At 29.6% G+C, this 25,354-nt stretch overlaps 1 protein-coding gene across 1 annotated transcript in view; it reads right to left on the reverse strand.

Moving 5' to 3' along the window:
- LOC129976225 (uncharacterized) overlaps window positions 1-25,354 on the reverse strand; it is a 95,039-nt gene that overhangs the window by 37,279 nt on the left and 32,406 nt on the right. The window contains exons 3-8 of the mRNA XM_056089684.1: window positions 10,456-10,665; window positions 8,088-8,345; window positions 6,504-6,703; window positions 5,180-5,329; window positions 2,022-2,145; window positions 364-524 (exon numbers count right to left, since the gene is read on the reverse strand). Coding sequence (XP_055945659.1) covers window positions 364-524; window positions 2,022-2,145; window positions 5,180-5,329; window positions 6,504-6,703; window positions 8,088-8,345; window positions 10,456-10,665 — 1,103 coding nt within the window. The remainder of the gene's footprint in view (window positions 1-363; window positions 525-2,021; window positions 2,146-5,179; window positions 5,330-6,503; window positions 6,704-8,087; window positions 8,346-10,455; window positions 10,666-25,354) is intronic.

Genomic DNA, 25,354 nt, shown 5'->3' on the forward strand with positions numbered 1-25,354 from the left:
AACTTTCGTTAGTTATTTTGTGATACTCAGACCCGAGTTTGTTGATGAAATAACAACTCATTTAGACTAGCACATCTTCTAGAACTCTCTCCATATATATAATTCTGGAGAGTTGTACTCTGAATCGGTGATGGTAAAAGATGGCGTCATATCAAGACATGGGAAAAAACAGCAATCGACATCAGTGTTTACGAATGTGGTGAATATTTAATTTCCAAACAACGCGACTTTAAATATGCCGTGTATTTTCTGTTTCTCCCAGTAGTTTGGGAGATAAACAGTTTGAACAGATGTTTCTAACTGTAATGATTTTACATAATAAGGAGCGCAAGATTTTTATTATTTAGATGTAGAAGTCCTTACACTGCCCTTGTACTGTTTCTCATTGGATTGTATGCGGAAGATTTCCTCTGGTTCGGCCAACTCGATGTACATGTGTTGACCAACAGCGTCGAAGCGGTCGCCAAGAGGTATGTAAGTTGTCACACATTTGCCTGTTGGTATACTTGTAATATACAAGACACCTGGAAAATATAATTAACTTTTGAGAACTTATTCTAAAATTATCTATAATGAAGGGTATTGAATGCTCTATAATCAAGACATTAAACAAAAATTTTACTTTTTTCTGTCAAATAATAATAAAAGAGAAATTAATTGAAAGTAACTATGTGAAATGTTATGAAAGATAGTCTGTGAAGGTGATGTGGCGTCCTTTAGTTCTCTCTGAAAGAACAATGAGACACGCTTTAATTACAAAAATCATTCAAGAACAAAAGATGATTATGTTAAATACTCGGAATCACCATCCAAAGTGAAATCCTTTAGTTCTTCCTCTAAGAACAAACAGAAGTGAATTATAAAAATCTTTGAAGGACAATAGGTAACTACGTTAAGTACTCGGAATCACCATTTAATGTGACATCTTTTTGTTCTCTGTTTAAAAACAATGAGACAGGCTTGAATTATAAAAATCGTTAAAGAACAAAAAATGACTATGTTAAATACTCAAAATCAAAATCCAACATGAAATTCTTTAGTACTCTCTCAAAGAACAATCGGACAAGCATTAATTACAAAAATCTTTGAAGAACAACAGGTGATTACATTAAATACTCGGAATCTTCATCGAACAACAAGTCTTTAATTAGAGGTATCTAAAAAATAACACAAATAGAATTTCACTAAAGAAATATTATTTTCAATGCTCAAAATCTCCAACAAACCGCAATCTAAAAGGCTTGAATTGCAGATATTTTCGAAGCATTACGAATGAAATACCACCATCGAAGCGTTGAATACTCGGGATAGCCATCAAACATCACAAAGACAAGAATAAAAATCTTAAAAGAGCAACAGGTGACTACATTAAATACTCGGAATCATCATCAAACAACGAGTTTTTAATTAGAGGTATCTAAAAAATATCACAAGTAAAATTTAACTAAAGAAAAATCATTATTTTCAACTCTCAAAATCTCCAACAAACCGCAAATGAAAAAGCTTGAATTGCAGATATACGAACGAAACGTTGAATACTCGGGGTCGCCATCGAAAAGACAGGTACTTACGAAATGCTAAAAATGAAATGTCACAAATGGGATAGAAAATAGATCCAATTTGTGGCGATTCGATAGCAATCTGAGAAGTTTAGTTTACAGAAACCTACAAAAATTGGATAATCCTGATGTCAATGGGACTAACTGCAAAGAAAAGAAATAACAAAACATTATATGTATTTATAAGGACTATAGGGATAGTCAGTTTGTGACTCATGCTCATGAGTCAATTTCTGAAAATTGTGATGTAAGAATATCAAAAATCTTCAATTATTTTTATTAGTTAATTTTTCTATAGTACGAGGAAGAATATGATAGTATCTTCGCTGCCTACATATTCAGGCAGTTTGTAGATTTTTTTTCCAAGGAAGAAATGACTTTTCCTTTTAATAACCTTCATAACATGTCCAATGACATTTTTTAATATGCTATTACATTTGTATAGTTATTTATGTTACTCACCAGTGTTGAAATCGTAGACAGACTTCACTGGATCCAAGCCCAGCCAGTTCTTGATATCTGTATCAACGTTCGGATCTGGAACGAAGTCTCGGCGTGCGAGGTCTTTGTCTCTGTAGTAATAAACCTAGCAAATGAAAATTATTTAAATCATTTGATCTTTCAAAGTCAAGTGCAAACTGAATGGAAAATGTTTTTGCATCGTATACAAATTTCGTTGTATACAAGTCGTTAAAATAGTTCCTGGAGATTTCTGAAAGAAGTTTTCTTTTTATCTACAGTTTTTCCAAACCTTTAATGAAAAAAAAAAAAAACCCCTAGATTTCGACTCACGCTGTCATAAAATGCAACCACTTGTTGCATATCTTTTTTAGATATTTCTAATCAGAGATTAGTTGCGTTTGGATATGTACATACAAATTAATTAAGGAGTTATTTTGAATATGAATAATAATACTAATTATTATTAAACCACCAGCATAATAATAAACAATTAATCAATACCCTTTCGACGTAAAGAAGAATCTGAGATATAAGTAAAAAATAAGAAAAGGAGATGTTCACTCATAAAGTGTACTAAAAAATCCACAATGACTGTTTTTGTGGCTAGTAAAGGCAATTAAAATCACTCTTAATTGACAATTAGTGCCTTCATTTTTGTAGAAACTTCATAATCTTCATTATTAATATCATTATCTTTTAAACTGAGTAATATTTTAGCATTAAGTCGATAAAGAGTCCTTTCTAGGGTTTAGTAGAATAAAAGTTTTTTGTTATTGATGTCGTGTCCGCGTTACCACGGAAAGGAGGTGCAGTGGCTTCTGAGGGTAAAGACCCCTGAGCACCCGAGGGCAGAAGTCTGACTTCTTGCTCATATGAAGAACTCACACACATTCGCTTGCACAACCCCTTTTTACAGGGGGGGGGGGCATTCACACACAGATAGAACACAGTTGAAGTACAAGCATGCCCAAACCGGGATTCGGACCCGGAACGCCCAGATCACGGGGAAGATGCGCTACCCCTATGCTAGGACGCCGGCTTCTGTTATAATATAGATAAAGTAATGTAATGGTCTGAATCCCTTTTACCTCTACAGATGCAACAATCACGAATTGAGTATGAATTATATGCTGACATTATTGAAAGTGCTTTTAGTTAGAGCTTTGTAAAAATTTAATTGAGATCCTGATTTTCCTTCAATCTATAATCTAAAGCAAGACGTCAATAAAATAACTCACCTTATTTAAAAACATCTGTAATTAATAACCTATATTCATAGGAATGAAAATAAATTTTATAGGCACACTCTGGAAGTTATTGGGGGATGATTTCCGGAGAGAAGAAAGAAAATAGTATTAGAAAAATATTCAGTATCCGCCTGTAGGCTGTAAGCTGAAACAGACTTATTAATGTATAACGACATTTATTCTACATGAAAACACGAAACACTGGTAAAACAACATAGATTAAGAGTGCATAAAATAGTACTTACAATACGCAGTGGGCTGCTATTAAACAATCACAACGGCACAAAACGCTCAGAGGGAACTCAAGAACTCTCCCTCGATTCGACTATTATTGTCGACTACTCACTTGTGCTCTACTCAACTGATTGATTTCAGCTGTATCTCTTAGTTTTTTATAAATTTCAAGATAAGGTACAGAAGCTTCTAGAAAGATATCGTATATTTGATGCCAATTGAGATATTTGAAAATTCACAAATATTCTGCCAATATACATATCTTTCACGTGTACAAAATATTGCAGGCAATTTATGGCATAATTTTTTTTCTAGATTTCATCTCAACCTGCCATTTACAGTTTACATATGAAATCTGATTTCCTTAACTTTTATTTGTGAATGCTTCTAAACAGATAAACTGATTTTATGTATAACTGATATTATTATTTTATTAACAGATAACTGATATTATTATTTTCCAACCTGTATATACATACTAACACCGAAGTTTTCCCCAGATTTAAAAAAAAAATTGCTTTGCAAAAACTAATATATATACACACATATACTAATTTTTGTAAATTGAAATATTTCAATCTTGTTTATAATGATATCAAATACCTTAAACAGTTTCAAATAAAATGGAGAGGAGCAGATATTTTTTTTAAATATTGTATTTTTCTGCCTTATATGGATTTTTCAATTTCCAAATACCGATATTATAATTATTTACCTTTCAAAAGACATGAATTTGATTCATTTGTAAAGCAAACTAGATTTAAGTAATAACTATCGCCATTTATTCTTTTGAGAATCTCAATTATAAATGCAGCACGTCCAGGACATTCATTTGCTTGCAAGACCTGAGCGACGAACTCGTCTATATTTGCATCACTTCTCTATGAATGCCACGTCTTGGAAAACAAAAACAATAACAGTTTTTAAAAATTTGTATGCTATTATTTTAGAATCTTGAAATCTAGAAGCGTCCCTCCGTTACAACAGCTCTAACTCAAGTTCAATCAAATTGGCTAATTTGGTTTCCTGTATTCACAAATGCATCTCACCTTTTCTCACATTAACGCTAGTTCATTAATTTTTTATTCCTTTCTGACTTTTATAGACTATCTATGCTAATCTTTGATGATTAAAAAATATCCTTTAATAGAGTGGTTATACATAAAAATTATATAGTATTCTCTTCAGTGGTTTATTTTGTGCTAAAACTTTTTCATGAAGAAAAAAAAACTTTACACTCATATTCTACACTGCTTGTCTTATGACTTCATCCATATGTAAACAAGTCCAGTAAAAAAAGTTTTAAAATGCACATTTTTAATTTGTGTGCTTAAGAATAGAATTTTTTTTTATTTAAATTATTTACCTTTTCTTAATCTTACATATATAATTCATTAATAAATTACGAAATCTAGAAATAGATTTTTCTCAAATTCACTACTAGATGGCGCCATGTTCATAGAATAAATATAGAATTTAAATTAATCGATTAATTGATAGTTAAGTCATAAAAATACCAAAACAATATATCACCATCGAAGATACATAAACGCTCAAAATTTGAAAGCTCTATTACATCAGAAAGTGAATATAAAAACAATTATAAAATCCCATCTTTGCAAAGATGAAGCACACGAAGTGAAATAAAAGTGTATGAAGAATAAAAAGCACACCAACCTCTTCGTAACCAGTGACTTCAGGATTTGCCAGTGCGCCTAAACTATCTCTGGAAATAGTTGTCACCTGCACTCTGGTGCTGAAAGCGTCAGGAATATCAGGCATTTGCTTTCTACCCCGATAATTATTGCAATACATGTATACTGGTATCTATAAAAAATTATTTTAATTCAAAATTTCATTAGAGAAAGACAGATTCATATTACTAAAATTCATAGACATTCTATAGACTGCACATGATTATGGATTCTTTTAATTAATTTCGTTTTTATTGATATTTGAATTTAACTTTCTTATTTTATTTTGATAGCAAATCTTAGTCATTGGCAAAAATTCTTCCTTCATTTTACTTGAAGTATTGCATCAACTAGGAATTGTAAAAAAATTATTAAAAGGATAGCATTTTTTTCCCAATTTTCATACAGAGCATAATATTTCAGACAAAATTACGTGATATAATATTAAAAGGGTTGAATTTCAAGGAAACAATGTAATCTATGGCTAGAAATCAGGCATAAAGACATTTTTAAAACATTGCTAAAATTTAGAACAAATTCGCACAACTATTAAATTGGTATCTTTACGAAAACATCTATTTAAAATTTGAGATTTTGTGAAATTTATTTTTATACAATAATATTTGCTGAAGTTATAGCGTGAAAATGCCAAAATTAAGCTTTACTTTTCAATTAATTAAAATTTCAAAAAAGAATCCCTCCTAGGTGCACATTTCCACTTTCTAAGTCATACATGTGCCAAATTTGGTAGATATGAATCAAAGGATCTGGCATGTATATCACCAAAATGCACACACACGTGCACATATTCATCCTTATTATTAGTTTAGATATAGATATCTTTTTGTTTTAAATTCGGTAGTTGTGGATCTAACTGTCTGGCCTGTAGAGGGCCAATACGCACACACATTCATCTTTATAATTAGTTTAAATATAGATGTAGATATCTTTTTGTCTTAAATTTGGTAGTTGTGGATCCAATGTTCTGACCTGTTGAGCGCCAACACGCACGCACTGTTCGTTTCAACACGGTTCTATCTCACTAAGGGGTGACACACGGAAGGATATGCGTCTTTTTCGGAATTTACTTTATTGTTAAAAGTAAACATATACTCCTTTTCTCTCTCCTCTCACCCCTAATTTGCCGAATTAAACCCACCCTAACGCATGCGTCAAAGAGCGAAAGGTTTTAGAATCCGTTGGCAAACAATACGCGCACACACATTCATCTTTATTATTAGTATAGATATAGATGTATTTATTTTTCTGCTTTAATCGAAGTTGATGTAAAAAAGAAATGAATATACCTTGAAAGTGTTACGATCAAATTCAGGCTCGCCCTTGAACCAAAAGATATTGGAGCTGATGTTGACCAGTTGCTTTTGCCCTGAAGTGGAATCGTAGATGACCCCGAATTCATCCAACTTTGTGGGAACGGAGAGCATGCCATCCTCTATTCCGAGGACATCTTCAACGCTTGTACCACCCGAAGTGTAAACCGCAGCATCTGTAATAAAGAATTGACGAATGACGATCAAGAATGGTGTAAGAATCTTAATGCCTTCATTAAGGTTTAATTATCTTTGAGGTAGTCTTTGGGCTAAATTGAAGTTCCCCGAATATAACCAATGGTAGTGGTCTCTCCAAAACTTTCTCGCACACTCCCTAATAAACTTGCCATGCCAGAGAGCCCCCTCATCGCATTGACATACAACAGTTACGAAATATTAACTTTTGGCGACAATTAAGCATTTTTACCGAATCCATCATGTCATCCTTGCTGAGTTATTTAGTGATTAATTCCTGGCATGCGTTAATAGTTTCCAATAAATGGAATTTATGTTTCAGACACGTTTCTCTCAACCAATTGAAGCAAAAAAATTGACACAAAATTGTACCTGCAATCACAAAATCCAAAACCAAATTTGATATATTTAAGACATTCTGCTTTTGAATTATCGCGTGTACATGTTTCTGAAAGTACAGATAGAAAGATCGCCAACCCGTAGTTGGATTTGGCTTATAATTTGACAGATGTCTAAAAACTATAGATTTTAAATCTCCATACTAAATTTTATCTATCAAGCTCTCTTCGTTTTATAATTATTGTGTTGACTTATATTCGAACAACGGACAGAGGGACTTCAACTGAACAGATTTTCTCAAATTTTGATAGAAATCTGCAGATTTCATGTAAAGACAGTGCGCCGAATTTCAACAATCTGGCTCAAAGCGCTTTGGAGTTATGTTTGTCACAGACAGACAGAAAGGATGTCATTTTCTAAAAATGTAATTTTCGAGCTCAGAGAGTTCTGCAACATGAGATTCATCAAAGTCTCGAGTTTGAATTTTTTGACGATTACTATATTTCCTTTATACTATGTATACGAGAAAGTAAAAATGATGAATTAGAAAATACCAAAATTAATACAATAATAATAAAATTAAAAAGTTTAAATATGTTTTTGTTGCTGTGTTAAAATGTAAAAAATAATTTTATTATACAAAATATGGAGGAGTTAAAATAAAATTACAAAAAATATCTGTCAGTAAATTGGAATTTCTTTTAGTTATGTCTTCGCCGTCGAACAAGTGTTCGCCCACCATATCAATAGCATTAATTTAGTGACATCAACCAATTTTGATCAATTACATTATATCACATCAAATAGAAGTAGTATTTTCTTCTATCAATATAAAGATATCCAATGCTAAATGCCCCGAAGTGAGCAATTGATTCTTTTCCGTCGTGACGCTTCGATCGAACAGTTTATCTGATTAGTTCTGCAAGTCAAAATTGTCATTATTATCGAAAGGTAACTCCCTATATCTGAAGAACCTTTACATGAATAAAATAAAAAAAAATCTTATAAAAGTAGAAAAAAACTTACTCGTAAAGGAGTAGTTCATACGGAGGGTAGCCTCCAGGTCTTGGTTGTAGACGCACCCTATAAAACTATCAACAAGTAACCCCCTCTGGTCCATACGATACGTTCCGTTGAAGGCGTAACGATGAGACTGTCCATACTGAAGGGTCTCATATGAGTTGTACATGTTGCTATCCCTGTAGCCAAACATATCCCTGTATTCGGAACCTTCTACGTCTTTAGCTTCACACCCCCAAGACAGAGGATCGTCTTTGAAGTTTTCTGTGAAAAAGAAAGAAATATCCTGAATCACTTATTCATTATTTATACCTTTGGTGCCTTACCAGAGAAGAAGAAAACTGTCAAGCAATTTGGAAAGCAAAATAATTTTATCAAGTAATTTGAAAAGATGATTCAAGTTCGTAAGCAAAATTAATTACCATTAGCGTTATAATAGTATCCATAATAGTAATAGATTTCCACCTTTCACCGTATAGTTAATGCCCTAGTCAAAATCAAAATTTGAACAAGAAACTGAGATTGAAAATGTGATCAGAGCAACTGCAATCTATTTTAGAGATATAAATAATAACCATAGGCGTCATCATAAATACTTAACGTCCCCTATTCCTTTCTTTCAGAATAAATACTTAGCGTGACTTTTGTCTTGCTGTCTTTTATCCTTTGAACTTCAGAAGGGAATCATTTTTTGCCATTCCCAAGGACGGCAGGAAATATTAGGAAACAAGAAATATCAAGATAAATACTAACTCTGAATCTTATCCATTCTTATTCAGTCCATCTCTAAAAATACTTCATAAAGGAATTATTTTTTCCAAAATCCCCCCCCCCAAAAAAAAAATTACAATTACAAACTTACGAACTATATATATTTCAGCCCATTAAGAATCCTAAATGTAACCATAATGCATTTCAAAAGGTAAAAAGGTGTAATTGAAAATTATTTGATTTTAATTGTTTATTAATTACATTATAAGTAATAAAAACATTAAAAGCCTAAGTAATATTCATATCAAAGTTTTTTCAGAAAATTTGTTATTTTAATTGTCATTTACTATTAAATTTGTTTTATAAAACAAGTATTTAATATTGTTTTATACATCTATTAAAACATGTATTTTCAAAAGTTGGGATAACTCAAGTAGCACTTATTTTGTGTCTTTCCTACACGCTATTTCTTAAGCATCTTGTAATCTAGACTGTTTTTGAAATACATCAATTACATCAATATTAAATTAAAGAGCATAAAAGTCCTTTCAAAAAAGATCTTGTTCATTTTTATTATAACGTCAATAGCTCTCTCAGTCGGCTAAATGCTACTTTTTAATCCCGTCGAATTAAATGTATTTTCTGCTTTAGAACATGGAGATGATAAATAAAGTAAAAAATGCACAGCATATTTTTATTTTCGAAATCCTCTGATCGAAGTCAAATGACGTATCAAATTAATAAGTATTCGTAAATAAGTGTACCAACTTTGCAGAGCTATTAAAAAGCAAAAACAAAGTACAACCTTATTGTTTATTAGACATGAAAAATAACATTTGCAAATTTAAATTCAAGTAATCATAAATTTTAAGTGAGAGCCTCTTCAGAAATATGAAAGCTATCGAGGCATTGCGATAATTCATCCCACATGTTTTTAGTGTATCTATTGTGACTCATTGAAAGGCTGCTATAAGCTTATTTACATCAACACTTGCTGTTTGATGCAATGCTAGACCAAAAACAAATTGAAATAAATGAATAAAAGATGTGGTGAATAGCTTATAATCCAGTTAACAGCTACGCTGCACGAGCAGTTGCTTTTGTATCATGGTCATGTTACTGGACTGCGAACCACAAGGTCCCAGGTTCTATTCTTGCCCCTTTCCATCCGCCACAACGAGTTTTCCTTTTTCACCCTTCGAAGCTCCACGTCAGACGTGGAGAAGAAAGTGCGAATGAGAGTTTCGATTTTAGTGGGTTACATTTCCAAAGAACCATAAGGTTGTATTTTAATTTGTTATCAAGAAATTTGAGCTATTCATTTAACAGCATCCTGTATTTTTGTCGAGAATTTTTTTAAAAGACTATATTTGTCCTACGCTATACTAAAATGGTCATTTGTAAAATATTGCTCGTTTGCAATAACATTTTGTTAGCTTCTGACCTCAATTTGCCCTTGGCTTTAAACGGATTGGATAAACTGAAAATGAGAATGAAAAACATTTGTAGAGTTTTTTTATGGAAATACGAATGAATAAAGGACTGATAATCCCATATTTAACTAAACGACTTTTATTCATAACAAAAAAAAAATAATTCTATTGATCATCATATCTACTCAATGTTTTACCATGCTTAAATTGGAGCAATGATCCATACTTACTGCCAGGATGGAGGATGTCATATTCAACGACCTGCTTGACCTTGTTGTCGAAGAGAAAATGGTGCTCGATGCCATTCTCCACAAGCATATATTTGGCGAGATTGTTACTGTAGTCGAAATTCATCTCTTCATATCGAACCGTCTTCTGGTTGTAATCTAAGGAGTCCGCCTTCCCCTGGAAATTTTTCGGCAATGGTGGAGGAATCAACCCTGCAAAGACAGAAAATACTTGTAAAAACTAACCTAAATTAAGCTACTAAACCTAAATATTAAACAGAATTTACCAAATTGAAAATTTGGTGCATGTAGTCTGAATGAATGATGGTGTGGTGAAAGCTTATAAGCGTTACAGCTACGCTTCACGGGCAATTGTTTTTGTATTGAGGTCATGTTACTGGGCTGTGAACCACAAGGTCCCAAGTTCTATCCTCGCTCATCTCAATTCGCTACAATGGTAACAATACCGCTTTGAATGTGGCAAATGAGTTTACAACAAAATGAAAGGCACGATGGGTAGAGTCAATTTAACTGTATTATCGTCCTTCTATGAAGATACACGAAAGCTATTTGAATGGACAAAATGACACTCATAATTTTCAACAATGATTAAATACAGATATCATCTGATTCGTATCTTATTCTATAAAGTTACCATTCAAATTTTCGGCCGAAATTCATAGTATTCGTTCTTTATCATTAGTTAAGATACTCCTTTTTAGATATGCTGTGTTTATAAGTTTATAGTGAGCACAACATTTTGGTTGCACTGAATATTCGTAATTGTTTATTTCGTGTTTGTTGTGTAGTGAATAGCTTATAAGCTAGTTAACAGTTACGCTTCTTGAGCAATTTCTTTTGTATCAAGGTCATGTTACTGGGCTGCGAACTACAAGGTCCCAGGTTCTGTCCTCACTCATCACAATATTCCGCAGTTGTTTGCGCAGATTCGGTTGCATCACATGAATTTTTTTAAAAAAAAAATGTTGAATAAAACTGAGAATTTAAAGATTAAAAATTTCAATGAGGAAACATATGGGATTTGATTAATTTCTGATATTTCAATTGATCTACAGTAATTGTCCAGGATGAATAACCTTCATTCAAAAAGTGAAAGAAAGCATTGACTAATTTCTTGCGAATCAATTGAAATTGCTACTGAAGGAGAAAGAAAGGTTTTATATTATTTTTTGGCTAGTAGTAGTACGCCTGCTATAGTGCGGTACTTTCAATGTAATGCATAAAATGAAGATAACCCATGAAATCGTGGTAAAACCGATGAAAAAACTGGTTTCATTGAAAAGATATTTTTTTCAATTTTAAGATAATGTAAAAACATTTTTTTCATGTAATATTTAATTTTTCAAAAGTTACCATGAGAAAACGCAAAAATTCTGTTTAATTTTTAATTAATTAAAACTTTAAAAAAATCGCTTTGAGTCGTACATTTCCATCGTTGAATGTATATATGTGTCAAGCTTGATAAATCTAGGTCAAACAATCTGATCTGTAGAGAGCCAGCATACGCATATTAATCTCAATTACTAAAAGAGAAAGGGAATGGTGTGTCAACCTTTTTTAAAACGATACAACGCACTTGGCTGAATATATATGTGTAATGAATCTTTCCCTAGAATGCGGTTATTAAAAATTGTACTTGTATTCCACTTATATTTTTTTTGTCCCCCATTCCATTTAAATTTCGTATTTGAATAATTATCACTGAATTTTGTGGAATAGTAGTTAAGTCCTATAAAAATAGTTCGAAATACAACTGAAAGAGGGCGCCACTGCTCCTCTAATTGATTGTTTCATCATACTCTATAAAAAGTAATGGAAACAATTTTATAGAACATTCTATTGAAAAGAAAATCTATATAATCGTTTTACACGCTTTTTGTTTTTTATTATAATTTTCGGTAATCCGGAAGCAAATTTGTGATGTATTGTTATGCTTTAAAATGAAATATAAAGAATGTACTTTTATTTAAGATATATTAGTTACTAATAATGGAAATAAATTAATATTCGAATACATTTAAATTTTAAAAAAGAAAGAGAATGCTGACTCTTTTTATCTCCACTTTCAAATACATTGTAATTTTAAAAAAATTTTTTCATCTCGTAAGGTTTTAAAATAATATTGATATATATTTCAGTATCACAGTAATTCAGTATGCAGAAGTAATCACAGTAATTCAGTATGTTTTTGAATATACTGAATGATATATAAAAGTTTTAAAACTATTCAGTAGAACTTCGATTCAGAAAGTACAGAATGAAAATTATGTTAGATACTTTTAAATATCGCAACTTCAAATTAAATTTCATATTTTTGCACAAATATTAGATTATTCATTTTGTTTTCGAATTGTAAATCAAAATTTGTTTTGCCGTTGATGAACTTGCAATAATTTTAATTTTAATTTTCCACAAAACCTCTGCTAACTTTTTCTTGTAAGTTATTCGTATTTAGGATTTTATTATTTTTTAAATTCTTTTTCCTGTTTTTTTTTTTTTTTTGAAAAAAAAATCAAATTAACCAGGAATTAAAGTCATATAATTTTTGCTCTGCTCATTCATCTATTTTCTCTGCTTGGCAACACATGATAAAGTAATATAAGAGCTAAAAGTTAAGAAAAGATGCCATTTTACAATTAATAAAAATATTAATTATCAAATCAGTTTTTAATCAAAAGACTGAATAATAAAGCTAATTTTTACATTTAGATAAACATTTATAAGAATTACTAAATGAACTCATCACTATTTAAATTTCTTTAACTAAAAATTTTACTTTAAAATTATTAAATTTTTAAGAAGTTGTTAGTATTATTACCCTAGAAGAAAGCACTCTTTTTTTTTAAACATAATATCAATTGCAAATAATTGATTTTCTATATATATGAAATGCAGTTTCAAAAAGAAAAAAATACAATCATTTTAAAAATTTAACAAATTTTAATAAACATATCCAGTAATAATGGATTTTATTGTAATATCTATTTAATGATAATACACTTACTGCTATCTTCCAAAATAAAATTAAGGGGCATTTGATTCAATTTCTTGACACCAGAGCGCGCCAAAAAAAATTAGAATTCTGGGTTTATTATCAATTTATTATTCTCCGAAAATATAAGATATCTTTTTTATCATGTTTTCGCTTAAGAGATTATTTTTTATATATATATAACTCAACTTGTCTCTTATTTTAAAAGTTGAAAATTTACAATCAATTTGTCATACAGTCCTAGATGTCCTAGTTTTAAAATTTTGTATACTCTTATTTTTTAAACGACACTTGTATTATAATATTCAATACTTTCAGAGCTTAATATTCAATTAATCAGTCAAATTAATTAAATTATGATTTTAAATGAGTGGTATCATCTGATATTAAATTCGAAAACTGTTGTACTTATTGTAAAGAATTATGAATTAAAAGATGAATGGTAAAAAAATTATAGAAGTAAATTTTACTTTGCATTGCGCTAATGAATATATGTTTTTAAAAATTCTTTATATTTAGTTTTATTTATTTCACCACAAAATTTTGCTCATGAGTAAGAATATAAAATGACAAATTAAATGTTTACTTTGCAACGTTGTATCAACAAAGGCGAAACAATAATTTTAATTTAATTGAACATAAATATAACGAATAATAATTAATCCAAGATGGCTATTTATTAAAATCCATATTCCAGCGGTTAAATTTTAAAAATATATAACTAACTAATTAAAATCAAGGTTTATTGCGAATTTGTAAATGATTTTTTTATTTCTAAATTTTTCAAACTGATTGAACGCCACATATTCCAAAGAAAACATTCCTTTTTTTTTTCTTTCTTTAAAGGGGGGGGTTGGATATTTTGTGTATGCAAGTTTGAAAACAAAAATAAACGCACGGCCTACTCTAATATAGTGTTAACTTAAAAAATTCCCTTTTTAAAAAATGGCCTTTTATCTTTTTTTTAATCGAGCTTTTATTATTTTTTTCCTAAGTAATTGTTTCTGCATAGGCAATACGGAATCAATTCGTTGAATTTAATAGTCGCAAACGTAATTGTCTACAACATTTAACATCTAGTTGTTATTTGATTAGTATTATGTTGTAATGACATTTTTTCGCCCATGCAATGCAGATTTCAAATTATCCATTTGAACCTTACTCCATTTTACATCATGATCATGAAATAGTTCTTTATTTATATTTATTTATTTATTTTATTTAATTACTGTTTCTTCATACTTTGTCTATGTATTCAAAATAAGAAATAATGATAATTAAATTAAAATAAATAAATGTATTAACATGATTTTTTGTTGGTTAAAAATTGATACAACTTTGTAAAATCATCAAATATCAAAAATTTAAAATATAATAAATCAAAAATTAGTGAAGATCAATATTAAAAGAAATGGTCGAATAAGTGCCAGAAAATTTCTGAAATATTAATAAACGAACATAAAGAAGGGGGGGGGGTGAAGTCCCTCTTTCAGAGATGATTATTTTTAAGTACATTTAAAAATATTTACTCAGTCATACTATTTCATTTGAGAATATTGATCATAAATAATTTTAAGAAATAGAAAAATTCGAGAGAAAAGTGACATAATCTAAAATTATTTATGTTCTATAACTGTTGAAAAATAAAATTTACGATAAACAGTTCCATAAAAATCGCATTTGCCATCCACTTCGAGAACAGATTTCAACCCGTTTCGTTCTAAGAAATGTCAGCTTTATGTTGAATGCATTAGTTGATTCGTTTTTTGTTTTGACCGCAAATCATTCCTTTTGTTTTGTCGGTAGCAGTGAACAAAACAGTTTCGGAGATCACGTGAGTTGGAAGACGAGCCAAAACACGTTGTTTTTAGAACAACATTTATTGCTTTAATGCGCATGCTTAGTAGAAAGTAGAAATTCATCATCCAGTGCATTAAGTTCTGCTCTGTCGTACACGGATCTCGAGGGCATGTGAAAGTGGTCTTGCTAAAGGAGGAAAACGCAAAATATAAGGGATTGAAATCAAAATTAATAATAAAATACAAATTTATTTCTCCCAAGTTAATGCAAAAATGAAAATTGTGCCAGTCCGAAAGCATATTGTCAGAACTGAAAAAAAGCACCATATGAAGACATTAAATGAATGTTAATTCACTGTCATTAGCTCCGCCCACAATCAATCATATTACCCAATTATGCATGAGTCATCCATGTCTTTGAGGAAGCGGTAATTTTAATAAGAATCACAATCCGTTTTGTCTTTTTATTTCCATATTTTTTCAATTACAAGTTATACAAAAAAAAAAAAAAAAAAAAACCAAGGAAGCTTCTTGTTTCAATGTTGAAACGCTATTCTGAAAGCACAGATGAATTATCATGATATTATCACCTGAGTATGATAAGCTGTTGTTATTTCTTATCATAAGTTAATGCGGAATTGTTTCAATACTGCTTTTATTCGTTTCAATGTTGAAATAAGATTATTAAAAAAATTAATAAAAAAATAATTCTATAAATATTAGTTGATTCGAGTTGTTTCACTCCTAAGTTAGATCAAGTTTTTAATATTATTAATAAACTCTTTCTCAGCGCAGAGAGATAACTGAGGTGGATAATATAGCAGAATGGGAAATCAGGAATAAAAAGGTTTAACAATTGTTAAAAAGAATTTGGAAACCCCCAATTTAATGCATGAATGATTGATTACTGAATAAGGAAATGATTTTTTATTATAATTTATCAATGCAAGACATTTTACATAGTCACTTATCATCGTATCCGAATTTTTAAAAATTTATTTATTCTAAGAAAAATTTATTTTTATTAGATAACCGGTTTTACAAATGGTTATGAAAACAAGTGCCGAGTTATTTTGAATGATACAGCAGAATGATTTAAAAATGATTATTGGGAAATAGTACCATTACAGATAATATCGCTTGAAGTGATTAAAAATGTAGTAATATTTTGAAAGAATTTTTCCCATTTTAAATTATTTTATCTTTTCATCTCTTTTTTTGAATTTATTTGGATGTCAATATTTCTAAATGTACTTTACAAAAAAAAAATGGAATAGCAGAACGGGATGTGCATGAGTTTTTTTTTTTAGATGTTTATGATTATTTAATTTTTTATTCAATTGATGGCAACGATTCATATTTTTATCTCTCAGTTCATAATACACTATATTCCTTATGCATATACCATTATTTCTTCTTTCTGTTGCAAAATATTTTAAAATGAAGACGATAAATATTTGAAGCTATTTCAATAAATCCACTTTTTTAACACAAAAGTTCTGTACAAAAAAAAAGACAGAGAACGAAAATCGTCTGTTTAAAGTGTTGGCTCTCGAATCGTATAAAATGAAAGATGAAAATTCTTTAATGTGTATAAAAAAATTTGTGGCAATTGTTCTTTGAATTTCGTATATCTCTAGTTCTTTCTACAATCACATAAAGTAAAAATTATCTCATATTTTATTGATAAAATGCATGGATGTTTCAATGATTTTTTAAGAAGCTTTCAAAATAAAAAAAAATCCTAATTAGTTAGTGTTACGTTAGTCATTAAAATAAAATTCTAATGCTTCTAGATATAAAATTGTTACAGAATTTTTTTGAGGTGAACTTTTATTTTCGATTGTCCATAAATCTCAGATTATTTCGAAACATTCAAAATTTTTTTCTTAATAATTCTAACCATTGGTGGATTTAGATACTTTGCGACCTCAGATAGTGTGCATTATGAGGCCCCTCTTTTAATAACCGATAAATTAGTTTCACATTTCCAAATATTTTTAATTTAATTAACATTTTAATATCTCATTATACTCTTATTTCTTATTTTAGTTATATTAATGAAAATGCATTACTTTTTCATCAAACATTTTTATTGTGTGTGTGTGTGTAGTACAAAAAAGACTAAAATAGTAGATTTAAATTAGCTATAGATTAACTGTAATTGTTAGTTGTATTTACGACTAACAAAAAAATCAGCACGCCAGAGGACGGATAAAGAGTTTTTTAACTAAATGCTTGCATGCGGGTACATAAGAACACCGTGATAAATTTATCTTCAGAATTCTACACATGAATGTTTTGTACTTCACAATAAGGTGAAGAAAACCGAGGAAGGCATTTTGTTTTCGAATGTGAAATACCAAAATTTGGTACAGAACAGAAATTTTGGTAACAAGACTACATGCCAAATATTATTTATATAAGTGGTTACATTTTGGAAGTGTTTATTTTTATCGTGCGTGCATTCATGTGAAAGTACAAATCGACAGAGGGTCAACCTGTTGATGAATTTGGATTAAAAATTGATACTAGTCTATATTTTAGATGTATTAAATTTTATATATTAAAATTTATCTATCTAGTTGTTTACATTTCGAACAATCACGTTACTTTTGAATGCATATCATTTAAAATTTGACAGGACTATGTAAATTTGCTCTAAAAAAGCCACACACGAAATAACATCTGCATAATTCAAAGCATTTTTGAGATATCATTTGCAAATACAAACAGCTACAATTCCAGAAATGTGTTTTTCTGACTCAGCGAAATTCGTTCAAGTCTCAAGGTCGAAGTATGTACTGATTACAATATTTACTCTCACTATACTTCATACACAATAAAATATAAATAATATTTGAAACCAGATAAACAATAATCTGCAGAATATTTTTGTAATACTAAGATGCTTATATTTAAACGCCTTTTAAGTATATTTTTTTTAAAAATTTAATTAGATAAAATCAATATAACTTCAAGGGAAATCACTGAATTTGCTTTTGTAATGACAAAATGTGTATCATTTGCCTTTGAAATGATTACTGCTTGTTCATGCTGTTGCGAAAAACATATTCCGCGACTCTACGTTTTGAAATGTTTTCTTTTCTTCCGAAATCTGGCATCGTCAATTTTTCTTAATTGGACATTTTAACCCACAGTAAGCAAAGGGCAAGAATTATCATTCCGAGGAATGTAGAGTTGACTCAGTTGCGGTTCGTCAATCATCTGATACTGTTAAAGAGGAAGTCATGCGAAAGTGATTAAAATGTAGTCAAGTATAAGGCAAATTCTTTATCTGTTATCTCGGAGAAAAGAAACGGCCTACTTTATTCATAGAGTGGTTAATTTGATTTAAAGAAATGTAAGAACTTAATGAATGAAAGGGAGTAGTGTATTTTCTGATTATGCAGCTGTCTAAAGTGGCTAGATCAAGGAGGTTCGGCGTAGGCAAGCCGGCTAAATTCAGCGAGAGTGGTCTCCACAAAACTTTCTCGCATACTCTCTAATAAAGATATTATCCCAGTGGAAGTCTTGCATGGCATTGAAGTACAATATTTACGAAATATTTTTAGCGTGAATTTAGCAATTTTACTGAATTTTTCGTATGATACTTGGAGATTAATCTCTGACATGCGATTAATAGTATTCGAATATCCAATTTGTGTTTTCGACCGATTGAAGCGAAAATTTGACACAAAGTTGAACTTGTAGTCACAACATCACGTACCATATTTTATATATTTAAGTCAGTGCACTTTTAAATTATCTGAATGTTTACATGTTTCTGAAAGTACAGACCGATAGACAGTCAAGCCCTTGTTGGATTTTGCACAAAACTTAGTAGGTGTCTTAAACTAACGATATTAAATCTGTGTACATAATTTTATCTGTCTAGCTCTTTTCTTTTTGTAGTTTTTGTGCAAACTTATATTCGAACAGCCGGAGAGATAGACTTATTATGAACGGCGTTTGCTCAAAATTTGATAAAAATCTACAAATTTGGTTTCGAGGCTGTGTACCAAATTTCTTCCGTCTAGTTCCAAGCCTTTTTTTTTTTTTTTTTTTTTTAGTATCTTTGTCACAGACAGACAGAAGAAAATTTTCTGAAAATGTGTTGTTTATCGAACAACGGAAGATCTAAAACGTGGAGATACTGATATACTTCGAAATCTCGAGTTCAAATTTTTTATCGATTACTATACTTTCTCCATATTTCGTTTACGAGAAATTAAAAATTATTTGTTTAATTGTAAAATAAATATAGCTTTTCTTTTATAATATTATATACAAATGTGGATGCAGAATGTCTTACAAATCGATGAAAACAAATACATTTCAATAAAGTTATTAAAATAAAAAAAAAAGATTAATCTAAGTAGCTAAATTTATCAGCGCATTAAAAAAAATCTCATAGTGTAAATTGCCTAGAACTGCAATATACTTAAATCCGCTACTGATTAAATGGTCTTCTTAATTATGCTTGCCATGTGACAATGAATTCACGTGAATTTGGCTCCATTCAGACATCAGATGTTTTTATATAAAAAAATATCTTGATATTCTCCAGTTTTCCCTCGGGAAAACATGCGCAGTGATGCAACGCAATTTGTCCCATTGCTCTCAAGATCGTCGATACAAGATGCAGCCGTTCATGTACGCGAATACTTTCGCAACACGTTTCACGTGCATTGTTCTTTCGAAACCTGGCTGATATCGCAAATGAAGAAATGAATTTATGTTCTATTCGACAAAGCAAGCTAAGGAATAAAAAGTGATTAATTTGAGAAACTGTGAGAGCGAATACAAAACATAAAAGAACTGCGTAGCTTACGGGCAGCATATTTTTCATTGGAGATATTTGTTAAGAATAAAAGTTGTGTTTCTACTCATGAATTATAAAATATGTATCAATTGTCATGGAAGACTAAAGTTTGTTGTTTTATTTGAAATATAAAAAAAAGTAGTTTCCTTTTTATGACTGGCATTTCAAGTTGACCAAGTATTTTAAATAACTCTTAAAATCAATAACAATTATATTAAATGCAATTTAATTTGATGAGATTAATGCTTTATATAGAAAACTATTTTGAAACGATCTTATAATTTTGAATTGTTGTCAGATGTTGAAGAATACACCTTTTCCAAAGTTTCACACCACATCAGAAAGAAGAAGCTTGATAACGAACTGACGGTTTATCAGACCCACATAGATGACATATATGTGATAAAACGACCTCAAACGAGAGATGTGACTTTAAAAAAATTATTAACACTTTAAGTAAACAATTTTTAACCTAGGAAAAAGAGTAAAAACTCTTACATTGGCTTTTGAAAAGATTTTGGGGAAAATTTGGAATTGTTTACAGATTTTTTGCAGAATTGTATTGTTAAATTTTCCAGTATAAAAAAAAAGGATTCAAATTAAGCACTTTTTAAAGCTTTTTTATAAAAAAATTAGTTGGGGGGAAAAAGAAACACAAAAAGAGAAATCATTGAAAAAAAATAGAGCAATTTCATAATAAATTTTTAGTTATACAATTGAGATACAAAAATAACAAAAAACGTAAGGGCGATTTTTAATTCACTCAATATTAACTATTAAATTAATTAGAGGAAATCTGTCTTGAAATGGATTACAATTAATTCGCAATCCCCAAAACGGCCGTTTTACAATAACATAACAATACCAAATTAAAACTCGAGAAATAAAAACTTTGTGAACAGTAAAAAATTTTCAGTGTTTTTTTTTTCATTGCTTAATTATTAATTTAAATATAGTCTTCAATTTATTTTTATTTAACTTTTGGTTGTTTTTGTAATTATTTTGGCATTTTATTATATTGTAATATTCATTCCTGGAATAATAGTCTTGTAGCTTATATAACGAAATGCCCAAGATCTTTTTCAATAATTTAAATAAAATTAATGATTTAATTTAATTAAATATGGAAAACTCTAATTTCTTTGAAAATATTCTTTCTTGAAATGATATTTTGAAAATATTCTTCCTTTTAATTCCGGGTGATCATAAAATAAATATATCATCAGAATAGTTCATAAAACAAAATTGACGAAAACTGATCCATCCGATGAGCAGTCATTAAAAATTGTATCATTTTATTTATTTTCTTTTCTTTAAAGGAAATTGCGAGATCTTTCATTATTTATCTGTTATTAAACCTGCGAAGACAGCTGCATTGAGTATTATTGTTGTGCCATTTTTTCGTGCGAAATGAGTTACGGCAGGAAATAATATGCTAATAACTCGAAATTTCCACCTGCATGCAACCAGCAACAAAAAAATAAAAGCTGTGTCAGAAAATAGAACAAAAATGCAGGCGATAACCTTGATTTCAGAGCACTTTGCTCTTTCCTCCCACCCTTGTTCAGAATGTAACAAAACATTTTTTTTTTTTTTTTTGTCATTACAACATAGCCTTTTATCACCATTTTCAGTTCAGATAAAGGCCACCTGCCGTAGGATTCATGCAATATAACAAAGCCGTAAATCACGGTGTTTATCAAATCCCAAAAGGATGTTTCAAAGTTGAAATTGACAACTATGTTTGCACACATGCGCAAAACGAGGGGAAATACCCTCTTTTAAAAAATAAAATAAAAGTGTCATAAACATTGCTATAATGTAAATACAGAAATTGATATTTTCTACATTACATTCAGAAAACGTTAGTAAGTTAATTCTTGGAATCATTTTTTAAAGTTTGCATTTTTAGAAGTTTAAAATAGAAATGCTGAGCTTTTTTAATGTTGAAAGCATTTTAGAACATATACAGGGAAAAAATGTTCTCCGTATTTGTTTTAAGAATTTTAATAAATCTCTTACTAGTTTACTTTAATAAATCCCTTATTAGTATATATATTTTTTAATTTAAACTTATAAGTACGCATTTTCTAATTTTAATCGTATTTGTATGTATTTCAGAAAATGGGTCAACGAAAGTGGTTTTTTTTTTGTTGTTGTTGTTTTTTGTTTCTTAAAATTTTTTACTTGATGTGCAAAAATTATATCTACATATGAATGTTAATGATCATCAGTATTCATTTTTCTTCACTACATACTACTCCTTACTGATTTTGTGAACGATTATTACATAATGGCGGTTTGAAGCATTTTGAGGGCCTAGGCAATGTCCCTTTTTTAATAAACTTGCCAATGTAGTTTCAAATTTCAAAACGTTGGCAACTTAATGATGCAATATATTAATGATTTATTTTAGACAATTTTCTTTTGTTTTACAATTTTTTTCTTCATTACATCCATAATTGCATTCACCATTATTTAAGCAGACGCTCCATGCTAGTAAATATTATAATAGTAAGCAAACATTAAGAAACAGATAGAAACTTGACCAATTATTTTTGCCAAAGCAATGATATTGTTCTGATATTTTTTAATTCCTACAATCTTTATTTTTTATAAGCTCATTTATTCAATAACTAAGCTAAGAAAGTTTTTAATTTACTTGCTTGCGGTCCCTCCTTGGCCCACCGATCCAAGGCAGATGCCTTATTGAAAATCCACTTCTGTTATTATACTATATCATTCAGTGATATATAATAGCATATAATAATCATAACGCATAATGTATAACAATGGCATAGTTTTGATTGTCTCATCGAGTTCAAACAAGGTTTTAAATAGCACTCGTCTATTATTTTATTTGTCAAGAATATGTTTGTGTATTCGTACGAATAAGCAAACAGCTTCTTATAATTATTCTGACAAATAATTATTAAAAAGAAATATTGCACTTTGCAAGTCGTTTCTTAAATTGATTCTGAAATTATAATTTCTTTTTATTGCTGATATTCTTAATTGATATATAGCAGGATTATAATTCATTTATTATGTGATAAGACTAAATTATATCTATACTATACATTTACTTCTCATTGCTGTTTATTCTCCCTATTTTTTAATAGATTCTTCCCTAGTTGACTTGTGTAACACATTACACTGAATAGGGATACTTTAATTCAAACTGTTAGAAGCAATATTATTTTCTCTTATTAGTCAAGATGGATGATGAATTTTAAAATTATAGAGCAATGACTGCAATGCAATTTTTCTTCAAATGATTATCTGATATTTATTTTAAAGATATAACACATTTAAAAAAAAAAGGAAAGACATCTTTCGTATGTCAGAATTTTTTATTTTATCCCAAGCTAGCAAACATATTCTGCATATATTATCATGGAAATCGCACAAATTTTATTATAACATTACTTTCAATGTGATCCTTTATTACCATCATACGATATAAAATAATTAAAATGTTAAAATAATTTCCGTAATAAAGTTTTTTTCGATTATACTAGTTGTGAACCAGACCTCATCTGTCAGTATTTTCAACCCAGAAAAAGTTTCAGAATTTTTTTCATTTAGAATAACTTTATTTTAAAAATCTAAGTTTAAAACTTATTTCTTACATTTATTTTCCATTGTCCTTGGAGCTAATCTGAAAATAATCATAATAATATACCACTATGCAAATATTAAAAAAAAAGTTGGAGACTAAAATTTATTTTTTAGATATATAAGGCCTATAAAAATGAATAAATATCGCAAATATATATGATTAAAATATAGTCCTAAAGAATTATCTTTTTATTTTCAAATCTAATTCTGAATTTTATGAAAATATTAACTATAACCTACAGTATACAGTAATAAAAGTTATTCTAAGAATTTTCTTACAAAATGATAAATATTTTATAGATATCTCAAACAGTACAACTGAATAAATAGGAATCTATATATACAAACAAACTATAAGTTTGAAAACTTTGATTCATAGTTTTATAGATAAAAAGTAAATTTTCTTGATACATAAAAGCGTAAATCATTTCAATTCATGCAGTAGAAATATAATTTAACTGTCAAATACTAAAAATTTATATCTATCTCTACTACTAATAAAGAAAAATGTGTGCGTGTCTTTCTGCGTTGGCACTGTCCACACTATTTGACCATAAGCTACTAAACTTGGCACATATGTATTTTGAAGAGTGTTGAAGTGTAACTCGGAATAATTAAAAATTAAGAAAATTCAAAAAAATTAAGCAAAATTAAACAAGGAATAAAATTATTAAAATAACTCAAATTATTATTATTATTATTATTATTATTTTACGGAACCTCAGTTTTCAGATTCAGATTAATCTTAGATTGTCAGATCCCATACAGAAAAATTTCTTCTTTCTGGCGTCCAAGCCTAGGGGTAGAGCGCCTTCCCCGTGATCTGAGCGTCCCGGGTTCGAGTCCTGTTTCGGGCGTGGTTATTCTCTACCCTGTGTTCTACCTGCGAGGTGTGTGAAAGAGCCCTCTTGTAAAAAGGGGTTGTGCAAGCAAGTGTGCATGTGTGTGTGTGTGTCATCTTCATATGAGCTAAAAGTCAGACTTCTGCCCACGGATGTTCAGGGGCCTTGGCCTCAGAAGCTACTGCACAAACTCGGCTTCAATCGCTGCCAGTTCGTCAGCGGGCTTTTACAAGTGCCATAAATAACAACAAAAATTCTTCTTTGAATTCTTGCGCAAAAATGACTCGTGTCTGTCTTTGAGTCGGATTCATTCTTTTTTTTAACAATCCTTTCCTTTTCTACATTTTCCTTCCCTCTTTTTCTTACTTTTATAATTTTCAGGATTTTTATTTTAAAAATTGGAAGAAATTTTAACTTTTCTTAATCATAACTTCCCAAAATATAAAGCATGAAACTAATTTTTGTATCATTCTAAAATTTTAAAAAAATATTGTTTTTCATTTATACCAAATTTTCTGCTTTCCTGTTTTAAGTTAATTTTTTAAAAATTATTTTAAGCGTATTTCCCAACAATATATTTCTTTTTTTTGAAGTGAAATTCAAATCATTTTTGTTATTGCAATTAATATTCCATCCTAATTTTTTTTTTCATTGCTGCCAAATCTTTCGTGTTGGACAGGAAAATTTGGCCCATTTTTCCATGTAGCTTCTAATTTAAAATAGAATACAGTTTATTTTATAAGCGTGGTATTAAAGATTATATGTCAATGGGATATAAATATGCACAATATTTTATAATCCA

Source organism: Argiope bruennichi, chromosome 7 (assembly GCF_947563725.1).
Source record: "Argiope bruennichi chromosome 7, qqArgBrue1.1, whole genome shotgun sequence".
NCBI classification, from domain to species: Eukaryota; Metazoa; Arthropoda; class Arachnida; order Araneae; family Araneidae; genus Argiope; species Argiope bruennichi.